Raw genomic sequence first — 19694 nt, 5'->3', positions numbered from 1 at the left:
ATACCCTCATTGTCCTTGATGTCCCTGGCACCTGGCATGGTGGCCCCCACCTCCCACATCACAAAATGTTTTCCTAACATGGAAATGAGGAACTGGGGAAGAAGGAAAGTAAGAGTGGTCCTTGAGGAGCTCTGCTCGTGGGTCCATCCTCAGTGTCTAAACCCTGTCAAGGGGTGGATTCTTCCTTCTGAGGAATCCATCGCTGTTCATCAGAGAACTGTTCTTTTCATAACTGCTTCTACAAGTAATATAATATATGATCAAGTTAATTTTACTAGGGTCTGGTTTTTGTTTTTACAGAGCTTGACTGTCTACATGTTGTGCAATGTGTGATGTGTCATGTGGACGACTTTAGTAAACGCATTATATGCTGCTTTTTGATGGTTTTGCCAGTGGGAAGTTATTTAACACTAACAGAAGGCATAGTATTGCTCTCACCATGTGCCAGGCACTGATAGGTATCACCTCATTTAAGCTCATAGGATCCTTGGCAGAGAGGTCCTATATGATGGTCATTTTGCAGATGGGGAGGTTGAGGCACAGAGCAGCTGGTGTGTGGCAGAGCCAGTCTTAAACACACTGCTGCACAGCCACCCTCCACCTCCTTGAGGGCCTGGGACCTGGCTCTGATCTAGGTCTCCGTTCTTTGCCCTTACAGCTGGGTTCTCAGGGGAACTTACTTTTTTACATGGATATTTAAAACTATCTTATTTTTCCCTTGCCTTCTTGTACATGTCTTTTCTTTTCTTTTTGAAACATCAAAACAATAATGTAAAAAAATTTTAAAGATGTTGTGGCAGTTAGTTGATTGAACTGAGGACCTAGAAAGAGCCATCAGCCCCTGCATCCCTTCCTGAGAAAGAATGGGTGCTGCTGGGAAGCCCCTGCTCTCCTTCCTGCCATCCTGGCCTTCCGAGGTGCTTGGAGGTCCTGGCGCACAGTATCAGGTCCCACGGGGGCTCAGGTGGAACATGTCAGCACAGGACTGGCCTGGGCATCCCTGGATTTGGGCCTGAGCAGTCCCTGGGCTCAGGGGCTGTGGGTTTCCGGCAGCGAGCCCTTCTTTCCCTGGGAAGACCCATAGGAGCAGTAAGCTACCAGACAGAGACCACCTTCTCAGGGTAAAGACCGTGGTCCCTACCCTCAGGTGTGCTGAGGCCTCGGTCACATGCTCTTCCAGGTAGCTGTTGTCAAGTCTGTGTCTAGGAACATATCGGTGTCAGTTTCCAGTGTGGGCATGGTCTTTCCAGAAAGTATAAAATTGTGTACATTTTCAAACTAGACAAATACAAACACAGATCTGGACCCTTCTGGCCTAATGAATAATTGATCCACACCTTTCCTTTTCCTTCCATGTTAAGCAAACAGTTATTAGAGCTCCATAGGGCCCTTCTCCTGCTTTGGGAGAGTGAGGAAGCAAGCTGGTGGTTAAGAGCTGAAAGCTGGTTCCCTTCTTATAAGCCCCATGACACTGAGGAACTCACTTGCATCTCCAAATTCTTCTCACTTATAAAATGACAATAATAATTCCTACTTCATGAGGTTTCTATGAGCAATAATTGAGTTATTAGGAAAGTCTGACATGGAATAACAGCTAAATAAATGGTCACTGAGTGGTCACATGCATTGTTCTTTTAGGAGACAGTGTAAGTGGCGGCTTGACACTCAGGCTCAGAAGACAGACCGCCTGGGTTCCGAACCTGCTCTGCAGTGTCCTCCCACCCCTGGGACCTTGGGCAAGTTACTGAACTTCGTTGTGCCTCAGTTTCCTGTCTATAACGTGTCAACAATATAAGACCAACCTCAGAAGGTTGCTGTGAGGACTTGGAGGGTCACAAAGGGCGAGGGTAGGAAGCAGCACATGGAACATCCCGGGAGACAAGGAGAAAGCAGCCAGTCCTTGTGATGATGGTGTGACGCGGGCTGTGAAAGTCAGGCTGAAGAGCATCTCTTTGGAAGCAGGTGGCAAATACTCCTGGAATCCTGTGCCGGTGCAGAGACCTGTGAGAGGTGAAGGAGAGGATGACACACCCAAGGACACAACACACCTGACTTGTGCTGATTTATCGTTCACCTGATGCATTATTGAGCCAATGTGTGCTGGGGGAGTGGGGGGCATTGTCCTCACCTCACCTATCTGAATAGAGTTAGGGGTTATTATTGGCCATTTTGTACACTGAGAAACTTCAGCCTTTTCTAGCATTGGCACCTAGGCTCCTGGAACATTTGCCTCAGCAAACAGTCTGTGATGATCATTTTTATAGCACCTTCTTCTTTCAGAGACAAGCAGCTCATTATGTGTCATCAATTTTATTCTTTTGACATAACTACGGAACACAGAAGGACAGATTTGATTATCTCTAGTGTGTGGGAAAATGAAGCCTCTGAGAATTAAGGTGCTTTCTCAAAAGGCACATTGCAAGGCTGCCACCAAGCCAGGCTGTCTCTGGTTCCCAAATCGCTGCTTTGACACCAGACATGGTGGTGCTGCTCTTAAATGTAACACACACTCCACTTACATAGAAGGGGCTTGCAACTGCCTGCCTTTCCCCTGGACTGAGTAGAAACTGTCCAAGCATCTGACCTTGGGCCATGGCTAACCTTGACATTTTTATTGCAGGAGTTGGCAGACTTTTTTCTAAAGGGCCAGATAGCAAATGTTCTTTTGGCTTTGTGTTCCCTGTGTGTTCTGCTGTAGCTACTCAACTCTGCTGTTGTAAATGGAAGGGCTCGGCTCTGTCCCTGTAAAGCTTGTCTTACAGAGACAAGCAGGATGGATGTGGCCCCAGGGCCATGGTTTGACAAATCATGATTTATGCTAATATCAGAAATATTCACCTTCCCTTTCTCTTCACTGGCTTCAGAACAATAAACCTGGGTGTGTGGTGGGTGGATTATGTTTGAGAAACAGTATGCGTGTGTGTATATGTGGATGTGCTTGCGTACATACGTGTGTGCTGTCCATGCACGCCCTTCCTATATAGGGAATGAAAGGTAGGTCCCAGGAGTCCGAACTAGGCACTCTGATCTCTAGACAAATACTTAGAATACTTCCTAATGACCTACCTAGGGAACTACCACCCCAGAGGTGACACTTCTCCAGGCAGTTCTGATTAACTCATGCTTTCAGTACCTCTGATTTCCTTTTTGAACTAGATATCATAGAGCGTGCTTCATGTGTTAGGGTAGGCCATGAAATAAAGCACAGGTGCCTGGATGGTCACAGTTCCCGGAGTGGCAGGGATCTCTGGAGCACAGAAAGTCGCAGCAACAGGTGGTGAGATGGGAGCCGGGGTGTGGTTCGCAGGTGGCAGGGGCGGTGAGTAGCGCCGGGTGCAGGAGCTCCAGGGGAGCTGTGATTGTGTCTGACAGGTATGCACAAGTGGAATAGGAAACTGCCTGGGTCTCCCAAGCTCATTTTGTTAGCCTTTGCATGCTTTCAAGCTCTTAGTGCAACTGTGATGTGAAGGTGAAGGCTAGCAGAATGGAATGGTGGTGTTGGGGATAGGGAAATGCGGGGAGTCACACTTGGAGCCACTTGGAGGAGTTTTGAAACCAAAGTGGCTGTGGCAAAGCCTGACTCCTCCAGCATGGGGCCCTGCACTGTAAGCTGACCATGTGCTCGGCCAGCTAAGGGTGGAGGGCATGTTGCTCTTCAATTTAGGGAGACTCCGAGTGTGCACAGTATGATTTCAGTGAAAGGTGCCACTTGACTGCTTTTCGACCACAGCTCTCGGTGGCTGGCCTCACTTGCACTACCTGTGAGTCTTTTTGTGTCACAGTGTTCGGTCCAATGGCACACGCAGTCCTAGATCAGGGCACCTATAGGATCCCTGTCCTGAGCCCCAGTGTTCAGCTCCCTTTGCTCTCCTTTTCATGGAACATTCTCATTTTCACTGCCAACTTTGAGCTGCTCTGCTGCTCGTTTTTTTTTTTTCTTTTAGGAGGAGAGTTAGTTGGGACTGTGACCATTATGCTAACAGCTCCACACTGTGTGTCCAAGGCCCTCTGAGGGACACAGATAGAAAGACATTCAGTTAGGAAGACTGAAAGGCATTAAAATTCAGTTCTGAGAAGTTCACAGCTAGCTAGCTCTGCTTCCCTTACCCCACTGCAGCGTGGATAATCCAGAGCTGGACATCACAAGGACAGCAGAGAAGCTTCTCCCAGGGCATCCTTATCTTTGTAAACCAGAAATAGAGAGATTGCTGGTGAAACAAAGAACTTCGTGAAGCCTTGGTTTGACTAGAATGCAACAGTGCATTGCAGCAGTCCTGAAACTGTCAGAACAGCCGACTGTGAGAAAAACCTGGTGCTCAGAAACGCAATTGTGCCTTGTCGGACACCGCCCAGACTTTCAAGAATGTGTAGGTCTCAAAAGCGAGAAGGGGCACATATCAGGGTGCATACTCGAGTGTCCCAGCCTGTGCTGATAGGTGGCATGGAGCTGGGGCCAGTGGTAGTTTTGGCCTGGGGGTCAGTAGAGGCTCTAATTGTTTGGCGACTTCGGGGTTGCTTTTATTTCCCTTCATGTGAGTAGTAAAACGTGAGCTCCGGCCTTGGCCAGAGCAAGAGTGCTGCAGCCATCGCGTGTCCTTGCTGTGAGCGGGTGTGGCTGTCCATGCTCCCTGAGGACAGGGGTCCGTGGGCGCGAACTGACTGGGGCCCTCGCCTGTGTGAACGCCGAGCCAAGGCCCAGCTCGCGAGTGTGTCTGTGTGCGATCCTCTCCGCACGCTTATCCTCACTAATGTTGATTGCAGATAGCTCCCCAACAGAAAAAAATCAAACACAATGGAAACATCCTAACTGAGCTGTTTCCTTGTCAGGAGTGACTTTTTCTAAGAATGCTCTCCTGGGTGACCTTGATTGGGAGCTCGCCTTCTCTCGAGCGGACTTAGTTTGATCCCAGTGTCTCTCCTCCTTCCAGAGCAACCGTATGTGAGAGGCTTAGAAACTGACTTCACATCTGTAGAAGGACAAAATAGGTTCTATAAGTGTAAATTCTTTGAAGAGGAGAGTGCAGTTTTGAAAAAGGTTCATTTCCCATGACATGATGGTTTTATTATAAAGCTGTGTTGGCTAATTTGAGAAGGGGTTGGAAGAGCCACATTCCTTATATGGCATAGCAGTGGCATCGCTTTTTATAGTGCCTTTCATCTGGGGGAACCCAAGGCCTTCACACATTCGCAGGATGACTCCATCCAGCCCAGAGGCACCGGATGTCTCTAAGGCAAAACCAGGCAAAAACAGGCAAAGCCAGGCAAAACCAGGCAAAACCAGGCAAAACCAGCCTTCTTTAAATGTCATTTCTCCTAACAGTTCAGCCCTTCCCTTCTAGCAAAATACCGCTAACGTCAGCAAATTCATTGCCAAAGTGCACGGAACGGCAAGCAAACTTGAGAAGAGGGCCATTGACAATGTCTGAGAAAGGCAGAAAAAGGGGGGTGGGGGGGGAGAAAGAAACATACATTTGCTTTTTAATCCTCCCTAATCTTGCTGAAACAAGAAACCGAGTTAAAGGCAGTTCATAGATGTACACGACTTCTGTCTTCATAACTATATCACATGGTAACAGTTTAGGGATGTGCTCATCCCGCCTGTGTTGGAGACAAATCATGCATTTCTCTTGTATTTTTTAGTGACCTTCTGAATATAAGGATGTGTCTCACTCACTGCTCCCTCTGTGGCCTACAGTCTGGTGTATGTAGGATCTGGCACATTGTGGAATCCATAATTTCTTAGAAGAATGAGTGTGCAAATACAGGGAAGGAAAAACCATCAGAATAAAAGAGTGAAAGAAACAATACTTTTTATGAGAAAAGGGGAGAAAGAACTTGAAATATAATTAGCTATAAAACTAAAACCTGGAAACCTCCTGGCTGGATTGTGATAGGTTAACAACATCACAGATCACATTTGTAAACCAGAAGATGGTGATATTCTGGTTAAATACATTATGTAACACACGATAAGGCCAAGAGACCATGCCATTTCATGTAATTCTAATCTGAGGGTGTTCATGAGGGTGTACTGTTCTAAAAGGAGAGTACATACGTGATAACCTCCATGGCTATATTAAACGCTTTGGCTCGAAAACAATTTATGAGCTAAAGAAACCATAAATCTGACTTCAGACTCCCTGAACAGGCTAAACTGCTGATCATAAAACCCAAAACATGGCATCTCAAATTAGTTCAAGTTTCTATTTTTCTCAAGTCACAGTCCAGGGTTCTCTTCTGCAAGGTCACCCAAGGACCCCAGCTCCTTTCATCTTTTGCTTTGTGTGTAATCTTTGTGTGGAAAAAGCTGGCTCCCCCACCACACTGCCATCTAGGCCATGGGAGGGGAGAGAGAGGGAGTAGAATTACCTTATAAATGTCATTACGAAACATGGTCCAGAATTTGTACAAATCACTTTTACTTGCATTCCATTGACTAAAATTTTGATAGGTGCCCTGAAAGTGAGGCTGGAAGATGAATATCTTAACTAGGTGACCTTAACCCCAACTGAAACTTGGAATATTCTCACTGACAGGAACAAGGAGCAAGTGGATATTGTGGGGGAGGGGAGGTGCAATTAGCTTTCTCTGCTGCCTTCATTGACCCTGTGATGCTTGCTTTATTTGTGGTTGGGCAGTGTCCCCTCTTTGGCCTGCTCAGCATCCCTGGAAGTCTCCAGGATTCATTTCCTCGATACCTGTAACCTCTGTTATGTTCTATGTGAGGCAAGCTGGTGTCTGTCTCCAGCTCCATGCCTTTGCTCAGGATGGTTCCTCCAGCTGTTTGTCCCATCCATCTGGGCCCAGCCACTATCAGCAACAGGACTTTTGGCTATATGGACTCTGAACCTCAGATCCTGGGAAAAATATGTGCAGGAGAAGTTCTTCCAGCCAGAGGCACTTAGCCCAGGCCCTAATCCCAAGGGTTTGGCCCTGCAGTCCATATATTTATTCATTCAACAGGTATTCTGAACGTGTGATCTCTATAAGGCCAGGAATTGGGGATGTGGCATGGAACAAAAACAGGCACAGTATCTGTCCTGGTAGATCTGATAGTCAAGGGGCCCGCCATGGACAACATGTGGTTAGAACCATGACAAGTGCTATATGGGGAGCACTGATGGGTAAGGGAGATTGGGTCAAGTCCTTAGAGTATAGAAGATGAGAGAGTTCTTTGTTTACACTCTTCACCCAAGCTGGGAGATCTGGAGAATGCCTGGTCCTGAGCCAAGACTGCTCCCATCCACCTGCTCCAGGTGGGCCCTCACGCCCAGAGAAGCCAGCACGGCTGAGCATCAGCAGCATGGTGGAAGGGAAGCACATTTGTTAAATCCCACTGTCATTCTGATCTCAATAAAAGATGGAGATGGCGCTTCTGTGCACGTGCAAGCACCCCTGTCTCCACGGGGTGGAACATTAAGCCCATTGCAGGATTTGTGCACTGCATCTGAGTAATGAGCCATGAAACTGACATTATAGGTTTAATTATTATTAATGCCTTTGCAGGGGTGGCTGGTGTTAATTATCCTGTAGGCATCCCAGATGTACTTCCCCTTTCCCTTTTATTCTTTTTTCTTTAACGTCGTTAGCCCATGTAATGGCAGCTTAGTGGCAGTGTTTGAATTCAGTGCCTCCAAAGGGGAGCATATACCGTGTGAGAGAGATTGTAAGGGCGTCTGGGCGGAAAGGAAATGGCTGCAGAAAAACCCGCTCGGCTTCCTTGGGCTGGGTTGGGCTGGGCTGGGGAAGGCTGGAATTTCAGAGGTCCTTCCGGTCGCTGTGTGAAATTTGCAGAAGTCCCCCCCCCCCATAATAGCATTTGCCCGCCTCTGAGCCCTAGTCATGGACTAATTAGTTAATCTTATAAAGGGCTTTGAAGATGAAAGATGCTGTGGAGGTGCTGAGAGTCACCATTTCTGAGCGATTCCTAACAGCGAGATCTGGGTTCTGACTGCTTCTGCCTCCTGGATAAACTGACTCTCAGTGTCATCCCTGGCTTTGATTTTTTGCCCTCCAAATGTGTTCTCCATTTAAAAAAGGTTTCTTGCTCCTCTCATTTTTGCTCTATCAGATGCTGATGTTGGTTGGCATTCTTGGCAGAGGAAGGGGGGATCAGTGAGGTGAGATGTCTCCCTTCCCCTTCCTCTCTCCTCTGATTTCCCCTTGCTCACGGAGGGGAGCCGAAGAGTGTCTGCCTAACCAGACATGGCTGGAGTCAGCGAGGTTGCTTATTTTTAGCTCTGCCCTCTGAATTCAAGGCCAGGAGGTAGTTCACTGTGTCTCATCTGCCGAAGAGCCATGGAGAGGGCCGTGTGCAGTCCCCTCCTGCCCCTGCTTCTGCTGTTTCGGAAGGAAGTTGGCCCGCTCCTCCCCTAGACAGAACACCTGCTCTTTTGCCTCCTGTGCAGAGCTGGGACTGGCACCCTTTTCCTGGGTCTGTGTGGGACATGCTGGTTCATAGGGGTCCCATTTCAGATTCCTCACTCCCCGACCCTCCTGTCCTACCTCAGGACTAACCTGAGTGCATTTGAATGAACAAGCATTTTTAGGGCACCTACAGTGTGCTGGGAATGCTGCTTTGTCCTGGGGTTGTCAGGCAAACACAGCACAGTCCTGTTCTGGAGCCTTGGTTGAATAGGGCTGATACAGTGGGGGAGTGATGGACGAGAGGCTCCCGGGACCAGGAGAGCACAGTCTGGGGAGAGAAAGGGGACAGAGGAGGGTAGCAAAGACCCAGTGATTTCAGAAGCACGTGTTCTTTGTAGGTGAGGGTGCTGCCCAGTCTGGCCGGGTACGAGCAGTGGGGAGGAGAGCAGAGGGCTGTGGCCGGAAGCTGTGCCTCAGCCAGCGTGGAGAGCCTTGGGTGCCATGCTTCCCCTCTAGTAGGTATATAGGTAAGCAGCGGGGTGGTGATATCAGCTCTGTCTTTGGACTTCCAGCATTATACTGGGGACTCGCTAGTGGACGTATACAATGGTTTAGGTGGGAGAAATGAAAGGCAGGGCAAGTGGGAGTGGAATCATGTACAGGGTTCCTTGGTGAGAGCTTAGAAGTGGAACAGTGGAACAATAGGGTTTGAGGATGAACCTGAGGCTGAAGGAAAAGGCGGGCTCAGGAGGAGCAGAAGGGGTACTTTCTTAGTGGTGGGTAGAGATTTTATGGCCAGGAAAAGGAATGCAGGGGTGGGGGCCCAACAGACAGATGATGGCTTCAGTGAGCTTTGGCATGTCCAGGCAGATAGACTGACATAAGTCCACCATTCAGAAGGGAAGTTGGAAGCACAGAGAATTCAGTCGCTGCATAGAGGCAGGCGGAGACAGGGGTGCTGAAAGTGTCCCCGTTGGCCAGGGAGGCCTGGGTGCCACAGCGCTCAGGCAGGTGGGCCGTGCCCATTCTGGAGAATCAGTGAAAGACAGAGTCCCACAAACATCAAGCATGTGTGTGGAATGAGGAGGGCATACCCCCTGGGAACCCCAGACTGCCACCAGGCCACCAGTGTGAGTCGTGCCGGGGTCTCTGTTCACTGCGCCCAGGCCCTTCCCCGCCACACCGGGCAAGTCGGGCCAGGAATGCACGACGTGCGTGTACGTGCTGCTGCAGGAGGCCTCTCTGCCAACAGAGCTAGTAAAGCCGGTGGTAGGCAGGCCACGGCAGAAATGCCAGTGTCCCTTCCACATGGGATGACGGGGCGGTGCATGTGTTCAAATGGCATGAAAGTGCAAGGGGGAGGCAGAGCATCGAAACAAAAGTGCATGTCCCATCCTTCTTGCTCTCTGTTATTGTCAATAGTGGCAAATATGACCAAACGGTCTGAGAATCAATGGCTTTTGGAATATTGCTTTTGAGCACGGGACCAAAGGAAATGGAGTGTGTATGTGACAAAGTGACACTTGTTTTGGTGCACCTAGTTGAAGGCAGTTTTCAAGGTTAACAGCAAGTTCTTCTAACCCTTTGATACATCTTACTTATATGAGGATCTCAATTTCTCCATGTCGTCACTAGTGAAAATATTTTCATTGCAGAAATAAATTTTATATTTAATTTTTAAAGTTGTGATAGACTAAGCTCAAACAGAACAAGAAAGCTGCTTTGTCTTTTTATAAGCTTAAGCTAACAGTCTGAAGCAGGCTTTCTCAGCCTCAGCACTGTTGACATTTTGGGCCGAGTAATCCTTTTTTGTGGGCAGCTGTTCTGTGCAAGGAGGTCTAGCAGCATCCTTGGTCTCTACACATCAGATGCCAATAACATCTCACCTCTGAGTTATGACACCAACCATGTCTTCAGACATTACCAGATGTCCCCAGGGGACAAAATTATCCCTGATTTGGAACCCTTGGGTTAGGGGCTGACTGGCCCTTGTGTGGCAGTGGAATTCTTCTGGTGGCCCATAGCCAACAGCCTCTTCTGTTCTTTCCCGATCACAGTACTTGGATTGTAAATTGCCCCTTTGCCTCAGCTGTCTAAAATCGGGGCCCATTACAGTCTATTGTGCTTACAGTACAAAGCTAGCCACAGTGAGTGTTATTAGAAGCAAACTGATTTTTTCCCCCTCATTGAGTTCTGCAAACCCTCTGGTGTTACTATTTAATTGGTTAGTGGTGGCTGTTTGTCAGTTTGCCAGCAGGTTCTCTCTCAACTGCTGTCGCTTGACATTGCTGAAACACAAATGCAGAGTGGCTGAGGTGCCAACATGCTATTAAGTCCTCTACAAAGACCTTTTCCATGTACTCCTGCTTCATGCTTTTCTGCCCGTATTGACTGATTCAAAGACTAAAGAAATCCTTGGCATAATAGGCAGCCTGGTGAGAAAATGCGGCTTCTGTTAGGAAAATCGTTGGGTGCTGATGCAGGGAGATTGGTAAGGTTTTTGTTTGATTTTCCTTGAGCAAAGCTTACTCAGTTGAGTGGGTGTTGGCCACCCGTAAAGAAGACGAAGAGAAACCCAAGCAGCCACTGGTCTTTATGAAATAGGTCCAGTTAAATTAGAGGAGCCCAGGAAGTGGATGATGACATCGAGTTTCAGAGTAGTTCAACAGACTCCTTATTGCTAAAAAGCAGAAGATTGCCAAGAATTCTGTTTGGGTTTCCATTTGAGACCAAAGATGGCAGATCACTTTTGGAAGGGCTAGCTAACCTTCGACAGGGTGATAGGAACATCCAGCAACATTAAGAGGATACTGTTTTACACTTGAAATTGTACTTCTGAACCAGACTGCTATAGGCATCAAAAAGCTATAAGTTGTGGTCGTGGGGGGTGGGCAGTCTATGACAGCCCAGGAGCACTTGTTAGACATTCCATTGTATGGGGACCAAGATCCTAGGGGTGGCCTCCACCTTCCATGGCTAGGCTGTCCTTTGGGGCTGGATATCATAGGCGTCTGCCACTGGTTGCGGGGCCACAAGTGGGAAGGGCACAGCACAGCCCATGAGAGTCTGTTGCCTCAACTTGAAAACCCACTTGAGGCATGTTCTGAGTTGCTGTGGAGGTTCAGAGATGAAGTGAGGAATATTTTGTTGGATGATAATTGTTGGAAATCTGGCAGATAGAAATAGTGCCTAAGGGAGAACAATTCGGCACAGACTTGTAAATGAGAACATTCTGGAGCCAGAGCACCTAGTAGGGGATTCTGCCCTACCCTTATAGGTGTGGGACTTTGGCCCAGTTCCCTTCTCTCTCTCTGTGCCTCAGTTTCCTCACTTGTAATTGAAAATGATTTAACCCCTGCTTCAGAATCTTTTTTAGCACAGAATGAGTAGTGCACACATAAGGCCTAGGACAATACCTGGCCTCTCCCTCATATGTGCTATTTGAGAGGGAATTACCACCATAGGGGCCTTCTTGTAGATCTTCTTATCTGGGCAGGACCTTGGGCTCCCGTGTTTCCGTTACAGAGTATCTGTTCCTTTGAGATACTTTCTATTCGAGGGCATTCTGCACATATCCCGAGGACACAGGCACCCCTCACTCCAGACCCCCGAGCAGCAGGAAGGCTGCGCTGAGTAACCAGCACTGTGTTTTGCTTTCAGAATCCTTCCCAGCTTCCCTACGGCAAAGCCCTCTACAGTTACGAAGGGAAAGAACCTGGTGACCTCAAGTTCAACAAGGGCGACGTCATCATCCTGCGACGCAGGGTGGACGAGCACTGGTTCCATGGCGAGCTGCATGGTGCACATGGCTTCCTGCCTGCCAGCTACGTGCAGTGCCTCCGGCCCCTGCCACCTGCCCCGCCCCAGGGCAAAGCCCTGTATGATTTTGAGATGAAGGACCAAGACCAAGACAAGGACTGTCTGACCTTCACCAAGGTAAGAGGGCCTCTGTGAGCATGGTCTCATGCAGCAATTCCCAGCCAGGAGCCCGGGCACCTTCCCGCTGGTTTGAATCCTGCTCCTCCGGGAGATCTGCCCTCCCCGTGGGGCCTCCCAGTGAGAAGGTAATGGTCCCTACTTCTGGAGGAGGTTTTGTTGTCTGGAATGAGATGCACACAGCCTGACACATAGTTGCACCCAGGAGCTGGTGGAGAGCTCTTGGAATCAGACCCTCTGTCACCTGGGTTATGGCGTCTAAGTGGTGACAGATATACAAAGGAATGAGTCTTTCCAGGACTCACAGGCCCTGAGAGAGGGACTCGTCAGGAGAAAGTGCTGCAAAGATTCCCTTCAGATCACAGGGAAGTGGTAATTGGGCCCAGAAACCAGCATATCACTGCCCTGTCTTCTAGAGCACCAGAAGGAGGGCGGACAGGTATGCTTAGAGCCACTTAAAGTGATTAGGTCAGTCCTGCAGAAAGGGACCCCGGAGGGGACAGACTAAACAGTATGTGCCAGTGGAGATGTCCTAGAGAGCAAGTGAAAGATGGAGGGACCTCAGAGGTCGTTAAGACATCAGCGAACAGAGGTGATGGCCCTTAGGCCTGGACAGTCCCTTCCCCGCCATGACAAGTGTGCCCCATTCGCATCGGCCAGCCTCCTTCCTTCCTCGTTTTCACACTCACACACTCCTCTGTGCTACGAGGGGAGGGGTGGCTCATCGTACCTGAGGCATCTGCTTATACCTGTTGGCAGTGAAGCAGCTCCCATGGATTACTTATCTGTACTGAGGCCTCTGGCGACAGCTCCACTCTGTCTTCACAACTGCCAGGGTTCCCAGGGAAGCAGTCAGAGACTAGAAGATATAAGAAACGTCCCAGCCTATCGAGAATTTTTATGAGTTAATTTGAGCCAAACCAACGAGATTTGCTGGGGAGCAAGAGCTCTGCTGCTCTGCAGCTTTTTTTATGCATTTGAAATTAAGGAGGGGATGTGAGGAAGAGTGGGGGGAGCGAGGCAAGGATGGGATTACAGGCTAGTTAAGGAGATCCCGTGCTCTCTTAAGGGTGGTTATGCCTTTGAGGGGCATTGCTCTGCCATTTCAAAGGTGTGTTAACCCTGACACCAGAGCAATGGGCAGGGCCGGCTTAAAACCTTTCACTGAAGAAGCTACAGGCCTGGAACGAACGTGACTGCCCACGGTGACCTGCCCTGTTAGGAATTTATGATAGGAGGCTGCTTTCTATAAAACCTCGTTTTTCATCCACATAACTCAAATCTCTGACGTTAAAGCCCACATTCTTCCCACTTCTAAGAGGACATTGGTGTTTGTTGTCTCCCCAGCCCCCCACTTCCCAACCACCTGCTCCGTGCACAACTTGGCGGTAGCTCTGAGCTCTCTGGAGGGCTGCTGGAGTACGTGCACACCACTTTCGCGCAAAACTGGCATGTCCTGTGCACAGCTGCTATTTATGTCCTGTTCCATTGTTCAGCCTGACAGTGAATAATCTATTTTTCATTCAGGGACTCAACTCTGTCTTCCTTCCTTTTATCAAGGTGTTCTGATGCTAATTCCAATTGCTATCTGACTGATGCAGCCTCCCAGGAAGCCAGCATCCTGGCTTCTCTTTGTCTCCCCCTCTCCCCCCACCCTTAGCTCTTCCCTTCCCCCTCTCCAATCTCTATTTCTCTCTCAGTCTGAGGCTAGAGCAGCAGGCTGCCCAGAGTAGCAGGCAAACGAACCCCTGCTTTACTCACTTCTCTGCCCAAAGGACACTCGAGAACCTGCCCTAAGAAAGGAACCCTCTGGGTGCCTGTGATGCTCTGTGCCATCACTTATGACCAAGGGAAGGGATCCCAACAACCTCTCAGGGTCTGGGCAGGCCCTCACTAAGGAAACAGACCTTTAGTGCCCAGGCTCCTCCAAGCTCAGCTGGCTTCAGGGCGTTCCTCACAGGATTTCATCGGAGGAGGCTCTCAGAGCCAGGAGAGCTCATTGTGTGTGAACTGGCAGCTGCGGAACCCTGGAGCCCCCAGTTTCTCCTGCCTTTCTACCACCACCATAACTGAGACTGTTCTTCAAGTCTCTGCCTCCAAGGTGAAGGCCAGAGCCCATTGGACAAGAGAACAGAGGGGCATTTGTCCACTTACCAACAAAAATGCAAAGGGCTCCCACCCACTGGGAGCTGTGCTGTGTCTGGGGGAAGCAGACAGACTCGCTGCTCTCCTGGGCCTGAAATCTAGTGGGAGAGACAGGTGAGAGACAGGCAACAGCAAGTCAAGGAATAAGTGTGCAGAAGATAGTTTCAGGGACTAATGAGCTACCCTGGCCCCCTAGGAGGCAGACCTGGTATTTAGTAATTGCTCCAAAATATTCAGTGATAGAATTTAATATTTGATACTTCAAAAGAAACATTGAAGTAGTCCACATGGGAAAAATTAGAACCCTGTTAGGCTTCCTTAGACACATTCTGTGGTTGGTATTGTTTTTACTTTGAATTATGTTGGGGGGTAGGGTTCTCATGACTGTGTGTCTTGTAGTGGCCCCAGCCTATCAATAACCAGTGTTATGGCTGGACCAGCCCTTGTGGTTCTTACTATGGTTGCAAAATGCATCAGGAAAGATACAGGTTTGTTATTTTCAAGAAATTACATTCAGTGAGGTCACAAGTAAAGAGGGAGCATGGGCCTGGGGTTCTGCTTTTATTGGGGTTGAGGTTGGGGGCCTAGGATATTGAAGGCTCACTCTCGAAAGGTGAACTTAAGAGCAGGAATTCAAATCATGGGAAGAGGAAAAAACAAGTAGCCCAAATGGTCAGTTATGGAAATCAACCAAGATCTCTAAAACAAGGGAGCCTGGGTGGGGAGAGGCAGCCTGCTCTTTACCTAGTCCTGTGGCTATCGATGTGTTTATTCCTGAGATAGCTGTCTTTGAAATGGATGCCCCTTTGAGGTGGATACCTGGGCATTCAAAGCTGAAGTCAGGCACTTGCATTATAAAAAGAAAACACAAAGTCAGGGCTCACACTATACCTTTCTTGGGCTGTGGGTGAGCTTCACTGTTGAGGGGGAATGTGGTTATAAGATCTCTCTGGGGAGATGGCATTTGAGTTGAGATTGAGGGGCAAAAGTACCAGCCATGAGAGGGTCTGGGGGTCTCCTGTTACAGAATGTGGTAGAAGCTATGTAGGCAGTGCTATATCTCAGGATGTCTTTGAAGGACTTTTTTTTCTTGAATTCTGTGGATCAATATGGACAGTTAGAGACCTCTGGGCATGATTCCCAATGAAAATCTTGCTCTGACACCCCCACCATGTTCACATAACCTTGTTATCAACACCCATGTCCACCTTCCTACCTGGGATAGGGCCCAGCACCCCTACTCAGCTGCACCTGCTCTGGCTACACCTCTTACCTCCACGCATCTCCAAACAGCCTCCAGAGGACACGGCTGACACATCGTGACTCTTCTGCTCAGTTTCTGATTCCTGTTCTCTGTACTGTGGGCTTGATGTTTTCCTCCCAAGGCCATCTGAGCCAGTTCATTGCCCCCATTCCTGGAATGCCTATTCTGTCTTACCTGTCGACGTCACACCTCAGGTGACCAAGTCGTTCTGATGCTTTGGCATTGCTGGGTCAAGCCAGCTAGGTTTTGCCTTTGGGGAACATCTTGTTGTTTGAATAGGCTCCATTCTGGAGTCAGCAAGGAAAGTGAGGTCTCTAAAATCTATGAATGATGCTCACCTACCACTGAAAGACATCACTGTGGTGGGATTGATTGGATTTTAAGAGTCATGGAGCAGGTGGATCAAAGCAAGATTTTTACCTTCGGCATTGGATTTTGAACAGTCCTGTTAAAATTGCATTAATTACAGTCATTCTGAAACCAGTCTTTGTTACTTTTAAGAAGGGAATGAATAATTACTTTTTGTAAAGCAGCTATAAAAAGCGTATTTTATAACTTCTGAGTAGTCCTACTCCCAGAAGCTGAGCATGTGCATATAAAAAGACTAAAGGAAAGAAGTACGTTGTCCCCAAGCTCTGTCAGCTGGTATTTTGCAAGCTCTCACGTGAGGCCTTGATGCGTGCCACCCTCCACGTGTTTGGGGAGGGGTTAGGTTTGGTGGAAAGGTGGCTTGGTGCAAGGGCTTTACAGGTAGGGTCCCACATGTGACCTTAACTGTGTGACCTTAGGAAAACACTTGTCGGGCTACCAGCTCCTAATCTTCAAGGTCAGGACACTGATACCTACCTTGGGGTATTGAGGGCTAAGTAAAGATCTGAAGTTAGGCCTTGGCATGCAATAGGAGACCTTGAGTTCCATGTTTTTGTGGCAGTTTACTCCATGTTGTCTTATATTCACTCAACTATAAAACTCAGCAAATATTTATTGAGCCCTCACCATGTAACTTTCATTTAATGAGAACACTTTTGTCACCTTGCCAGGGAGCTGTGTTTGATGCAAAGGCTTGGGGCTGCCCTTTAGCGAATTCACTCTAATGCTCGGGAGTGATCAAGGGCCGTGAGATTTTCTCAGGCAGTGTCTGGCCCATCGCAGAATCACTTTTGCACCCAACTTGCAGCGGGGACCTGAGGCTCACCGCATTGGCCCAGATCCCGCCCCTCCCCCACCCCCATCATGCTTGCCACGTGCAAAACCACAGGCCTTGTGGACACAGAGAACTCCTTTCTAATCGTCATCTCACAGCCTCCCTTCCCCACTCCAACCTTCCAGCAGGGATGCTTTGAGTAGGCAAAAACTCTTAAAGCACCACCAGAGTTTGTCCCGACCTGTCGGACTTCTTTTGGTGTCACCACAAGGCCCTTCCACGTGATTGTCTTAAACTCCTGAATATTTAATCCTCTTTCCCAAAATGCAGGAATTCTCTCCTTTGTGAATCAATGCAGCATTAATCCCAAATGATGCTCTTCTGATCTGGTACAGACTTAGATAAAAAACAAATGTAGACGGAGTTTGGGCTCTAGGATTAGGTAACAAAGATTCAAATCATGATACTTTTTGTTATTACACAGTGAGTTTGGGACACTTACTTAGTCTTTAAGTCTCTTTTTTTAACTCTAAAGTGGAGTCGATAATAGGATTTAATGAGCAAAAGCATTTAGAGAACTGAGCTCAAAATAGCATTCAATAAATGTTTGCTTTCTGCCCCTCCACTTTCTTCCTTTTTCAGGAAAAGCTAGTTTTTTCAGATACATATCACTTTTTGTGTTAGCCCAGCATGCTCATAGAAAAATACATTCTTTCTAAGACACATACTACATGGAGAGCTGAGAATTCCAAGGGCTAGTCCACTGTCCCCTTATTTTCCTGGTGGCTAATCTTGGAGGAGTTGCCTGGCAGGGGGTGGGGGAGTGTGACATCCCCTCAGCCCCTGTGTTAAAGCAGCTGTCGTCATTGCCGGGCACTCCTGGGCCCAGCGTGTCATCTCTGCCTCTTCCTGACGGGCAGTCGGGATCACTTTGAGGCCAGAAACCCTGGGAGTTTGTAACTGTGAGCCCCATGAGAGCCGGGTGCCTTCACATTCCCTCCTTCCTCAGTGCTATGCTCTGCTTAGGCTGCTTTACGAGAAACTCAGTCACCTTCTTGGTGCTTAGATCCCTCCTTCCAGCTGGACAGCAGCCCTGCAGCCACCTCTGAGCGCTGCCTGGCTTGTGTGGACGGTCGCTTTACTAAGGTGACCAACTCGGAAGCACTAGTGGCCATGACCAGTGACGGTGGGGGAGCTGCTGAAGCCTGTCCAGTCCAGCCTCATCTTTTGACATCAGGGTAGGGGTCAGACAAACTCTCCTGGGATCATGTTGATTTGCAGACAAAGCTTGGGATAGGTCTGGAGCTTTGTCAGGAAACAGTTTCAAACCTGTTCAGAATGCAAGCTCTTCTCCCAGGACAGGCCTCACACCCTGTGTGGCCCCCACCCCACTGTCTCCTTGGCTCACTGCAGGTGTCCCCAGCCTGTTCCCCCTCAGCAGCTAGAGCCCCGAAACCTTTCGCCCTGTGTCAGGTGATGCCCACTCCTCCTTAGGGCCCCACCTGATTCCCCCCTTCCCTAGAGTCAACGTCAAAGTCTGTGACCCTACCAAACCCAGTGCCCACCCCACACGAGCCTCTTTCTAATGTTTGTCCCGAGGCTTACGCCACTCCCATTCATGCTAGTGTCCAGGCCCCTTTTCTCTCCAGCTGAGCCTGCAGACTTCCCCAGGGCCTCTGCAGGTGCCTCCCCACAGCCCGATGCCCTCCCCCACCTGTTCGCAAGCCCCTCAGAGTACTCCTTACCAGCAGGTGATGGAGTCCCTCTCACCTAGCACTCCACGGTTCCATTCACCTTTGAAAAGGTATCTGTGTTTACGTGACAATTGTCTGTGTCCCTTGACTGGAGTGAAGGCTTCCTAAGGGTGTGGCCATCCATCATCTACTGCCTGCCTGTCCCCAGCATGAGACAGTGAAGGGCACACAAGACTCTGAATACATATTCGGACAGTGAAGCTAAGAGGAACAGAACAGTCTGCCCCGGCCTGGGCAAGGGGTCAGCTGGTCTTACTATGGAGAGTGTAAGTTTATTCCATCAGCTTCCTTGGTCTATTCCTTCATCCAGTCTTCAGATATTTATCAACCCTAGATTGTATTTCAGCTCAGCCAGGCCAGTTGAGTGGGGATAGCCCATAGTGAGTGGACCAGGAGAGACTCCCCTGCTGGAGGGTGTGTGGGTGTGTGTGGTGTGTGTGTGGTATCCATGTGTCTGTGTTCATGTGATATGTATATGTGTGCAGTGCATGAGTGAGAACACGTGTCTGTGTTGGGGAGAGCTCTAAGCACTGAGAAGGGTCAGCTGACTTCTGACCTCTGCACTTCCACCTGGACCCACTGAGACCTCCTGAGAGGGCTGCCTCTCTCATGCAGTATTGCCTTTTTTGGGCAGCTCTAGGCCTCTGGCAGCCTGTGGAGTGGACATAAGACAATGGGAGAAATCCCCCAGAACTCTGGAAAGTCACAATGACCTGAGACCTCAGCAGAAGATTAATGGTAGCTACGATTCCATTAGGAGCCTCACCTAGAACTATGGACTGCAGTCAGAGAAACAGTTTTGTGTTATTTCAACAAAAGGCTGTGGGAATTTTTAAGCTATTTCCTTTTTAATTTTCCCTTCTTTTTGTGAAACAGTAAGTTGAGAGTTCTGGAGGCGGCTGGCTCATGTTGACAAGGAGGCACTGTCAGTGACAGGGCCAGGTCCCCGGTCACAGTGCATGGAGCAGAGCCGTGGCTGTGGCCCAGCCGAGCTGAGGTTCTGAAGAGGCCATCTCTGTCTCTCTCTTTCTCTGTCTCCTTATTGCTTCTTGCAGACCATTTGACTGCAGATGGAAGAGGAGCA

The 19694-nt window shown here is 48.9% G+C and overlaps 1 protein-coding gene across 5 annotated transcripts in view; it reads left to right on the top strand.

The window, feature by feature from the left end:
* SH3RF3 (SH3 domain containing ring finger 3) overlaps positions 1 to 19694 on the top strand; it is a 351737-nt gene that overhangs the window by 180625 nt on the left and 151418 nt on the right. For all 5 annotated transcript variants that reach the window (XR_004952017.1, XM_016162959.2, XM_016162958.2 and 2 more), the window contains exon 2: positions 12028 to 12303. Coding sequence is in view for 4 of the 5 variants with exons in the window: in XM_016162959.2 (XP_016018445.2) it covers positions 12028 to 12303 (276 nt within the window). In the remaining variant the exon portion in view is untranslated. The remainder of the gene's footprint in view (positions 1 to 12027; positions 12304 to 19694) is intronic.

This window comes from Rousettus aegyptiacus, unplaced genomic scaffold (genome assembly GCF_014176215.1).
Source record: "Rousettus aegyptiacus isolate mRouAeg1 unplaced genomic scaffold, mRouAeg1.p scaffold_m13_p_7, whole genome shotgun sequence".
NCBI classification, from domain to species: Eukaryota; Metazoa; Chordata; class Mammalia; order Chiroptera; family Pteropodidae; genus Rousettus; species Rousettus aegyptiacus.
The sequence above is the reverse complement of the archived record's forward strand: the minus strand, read 5'-3'. Positions and strand labels throughout refer to the sequence as shown.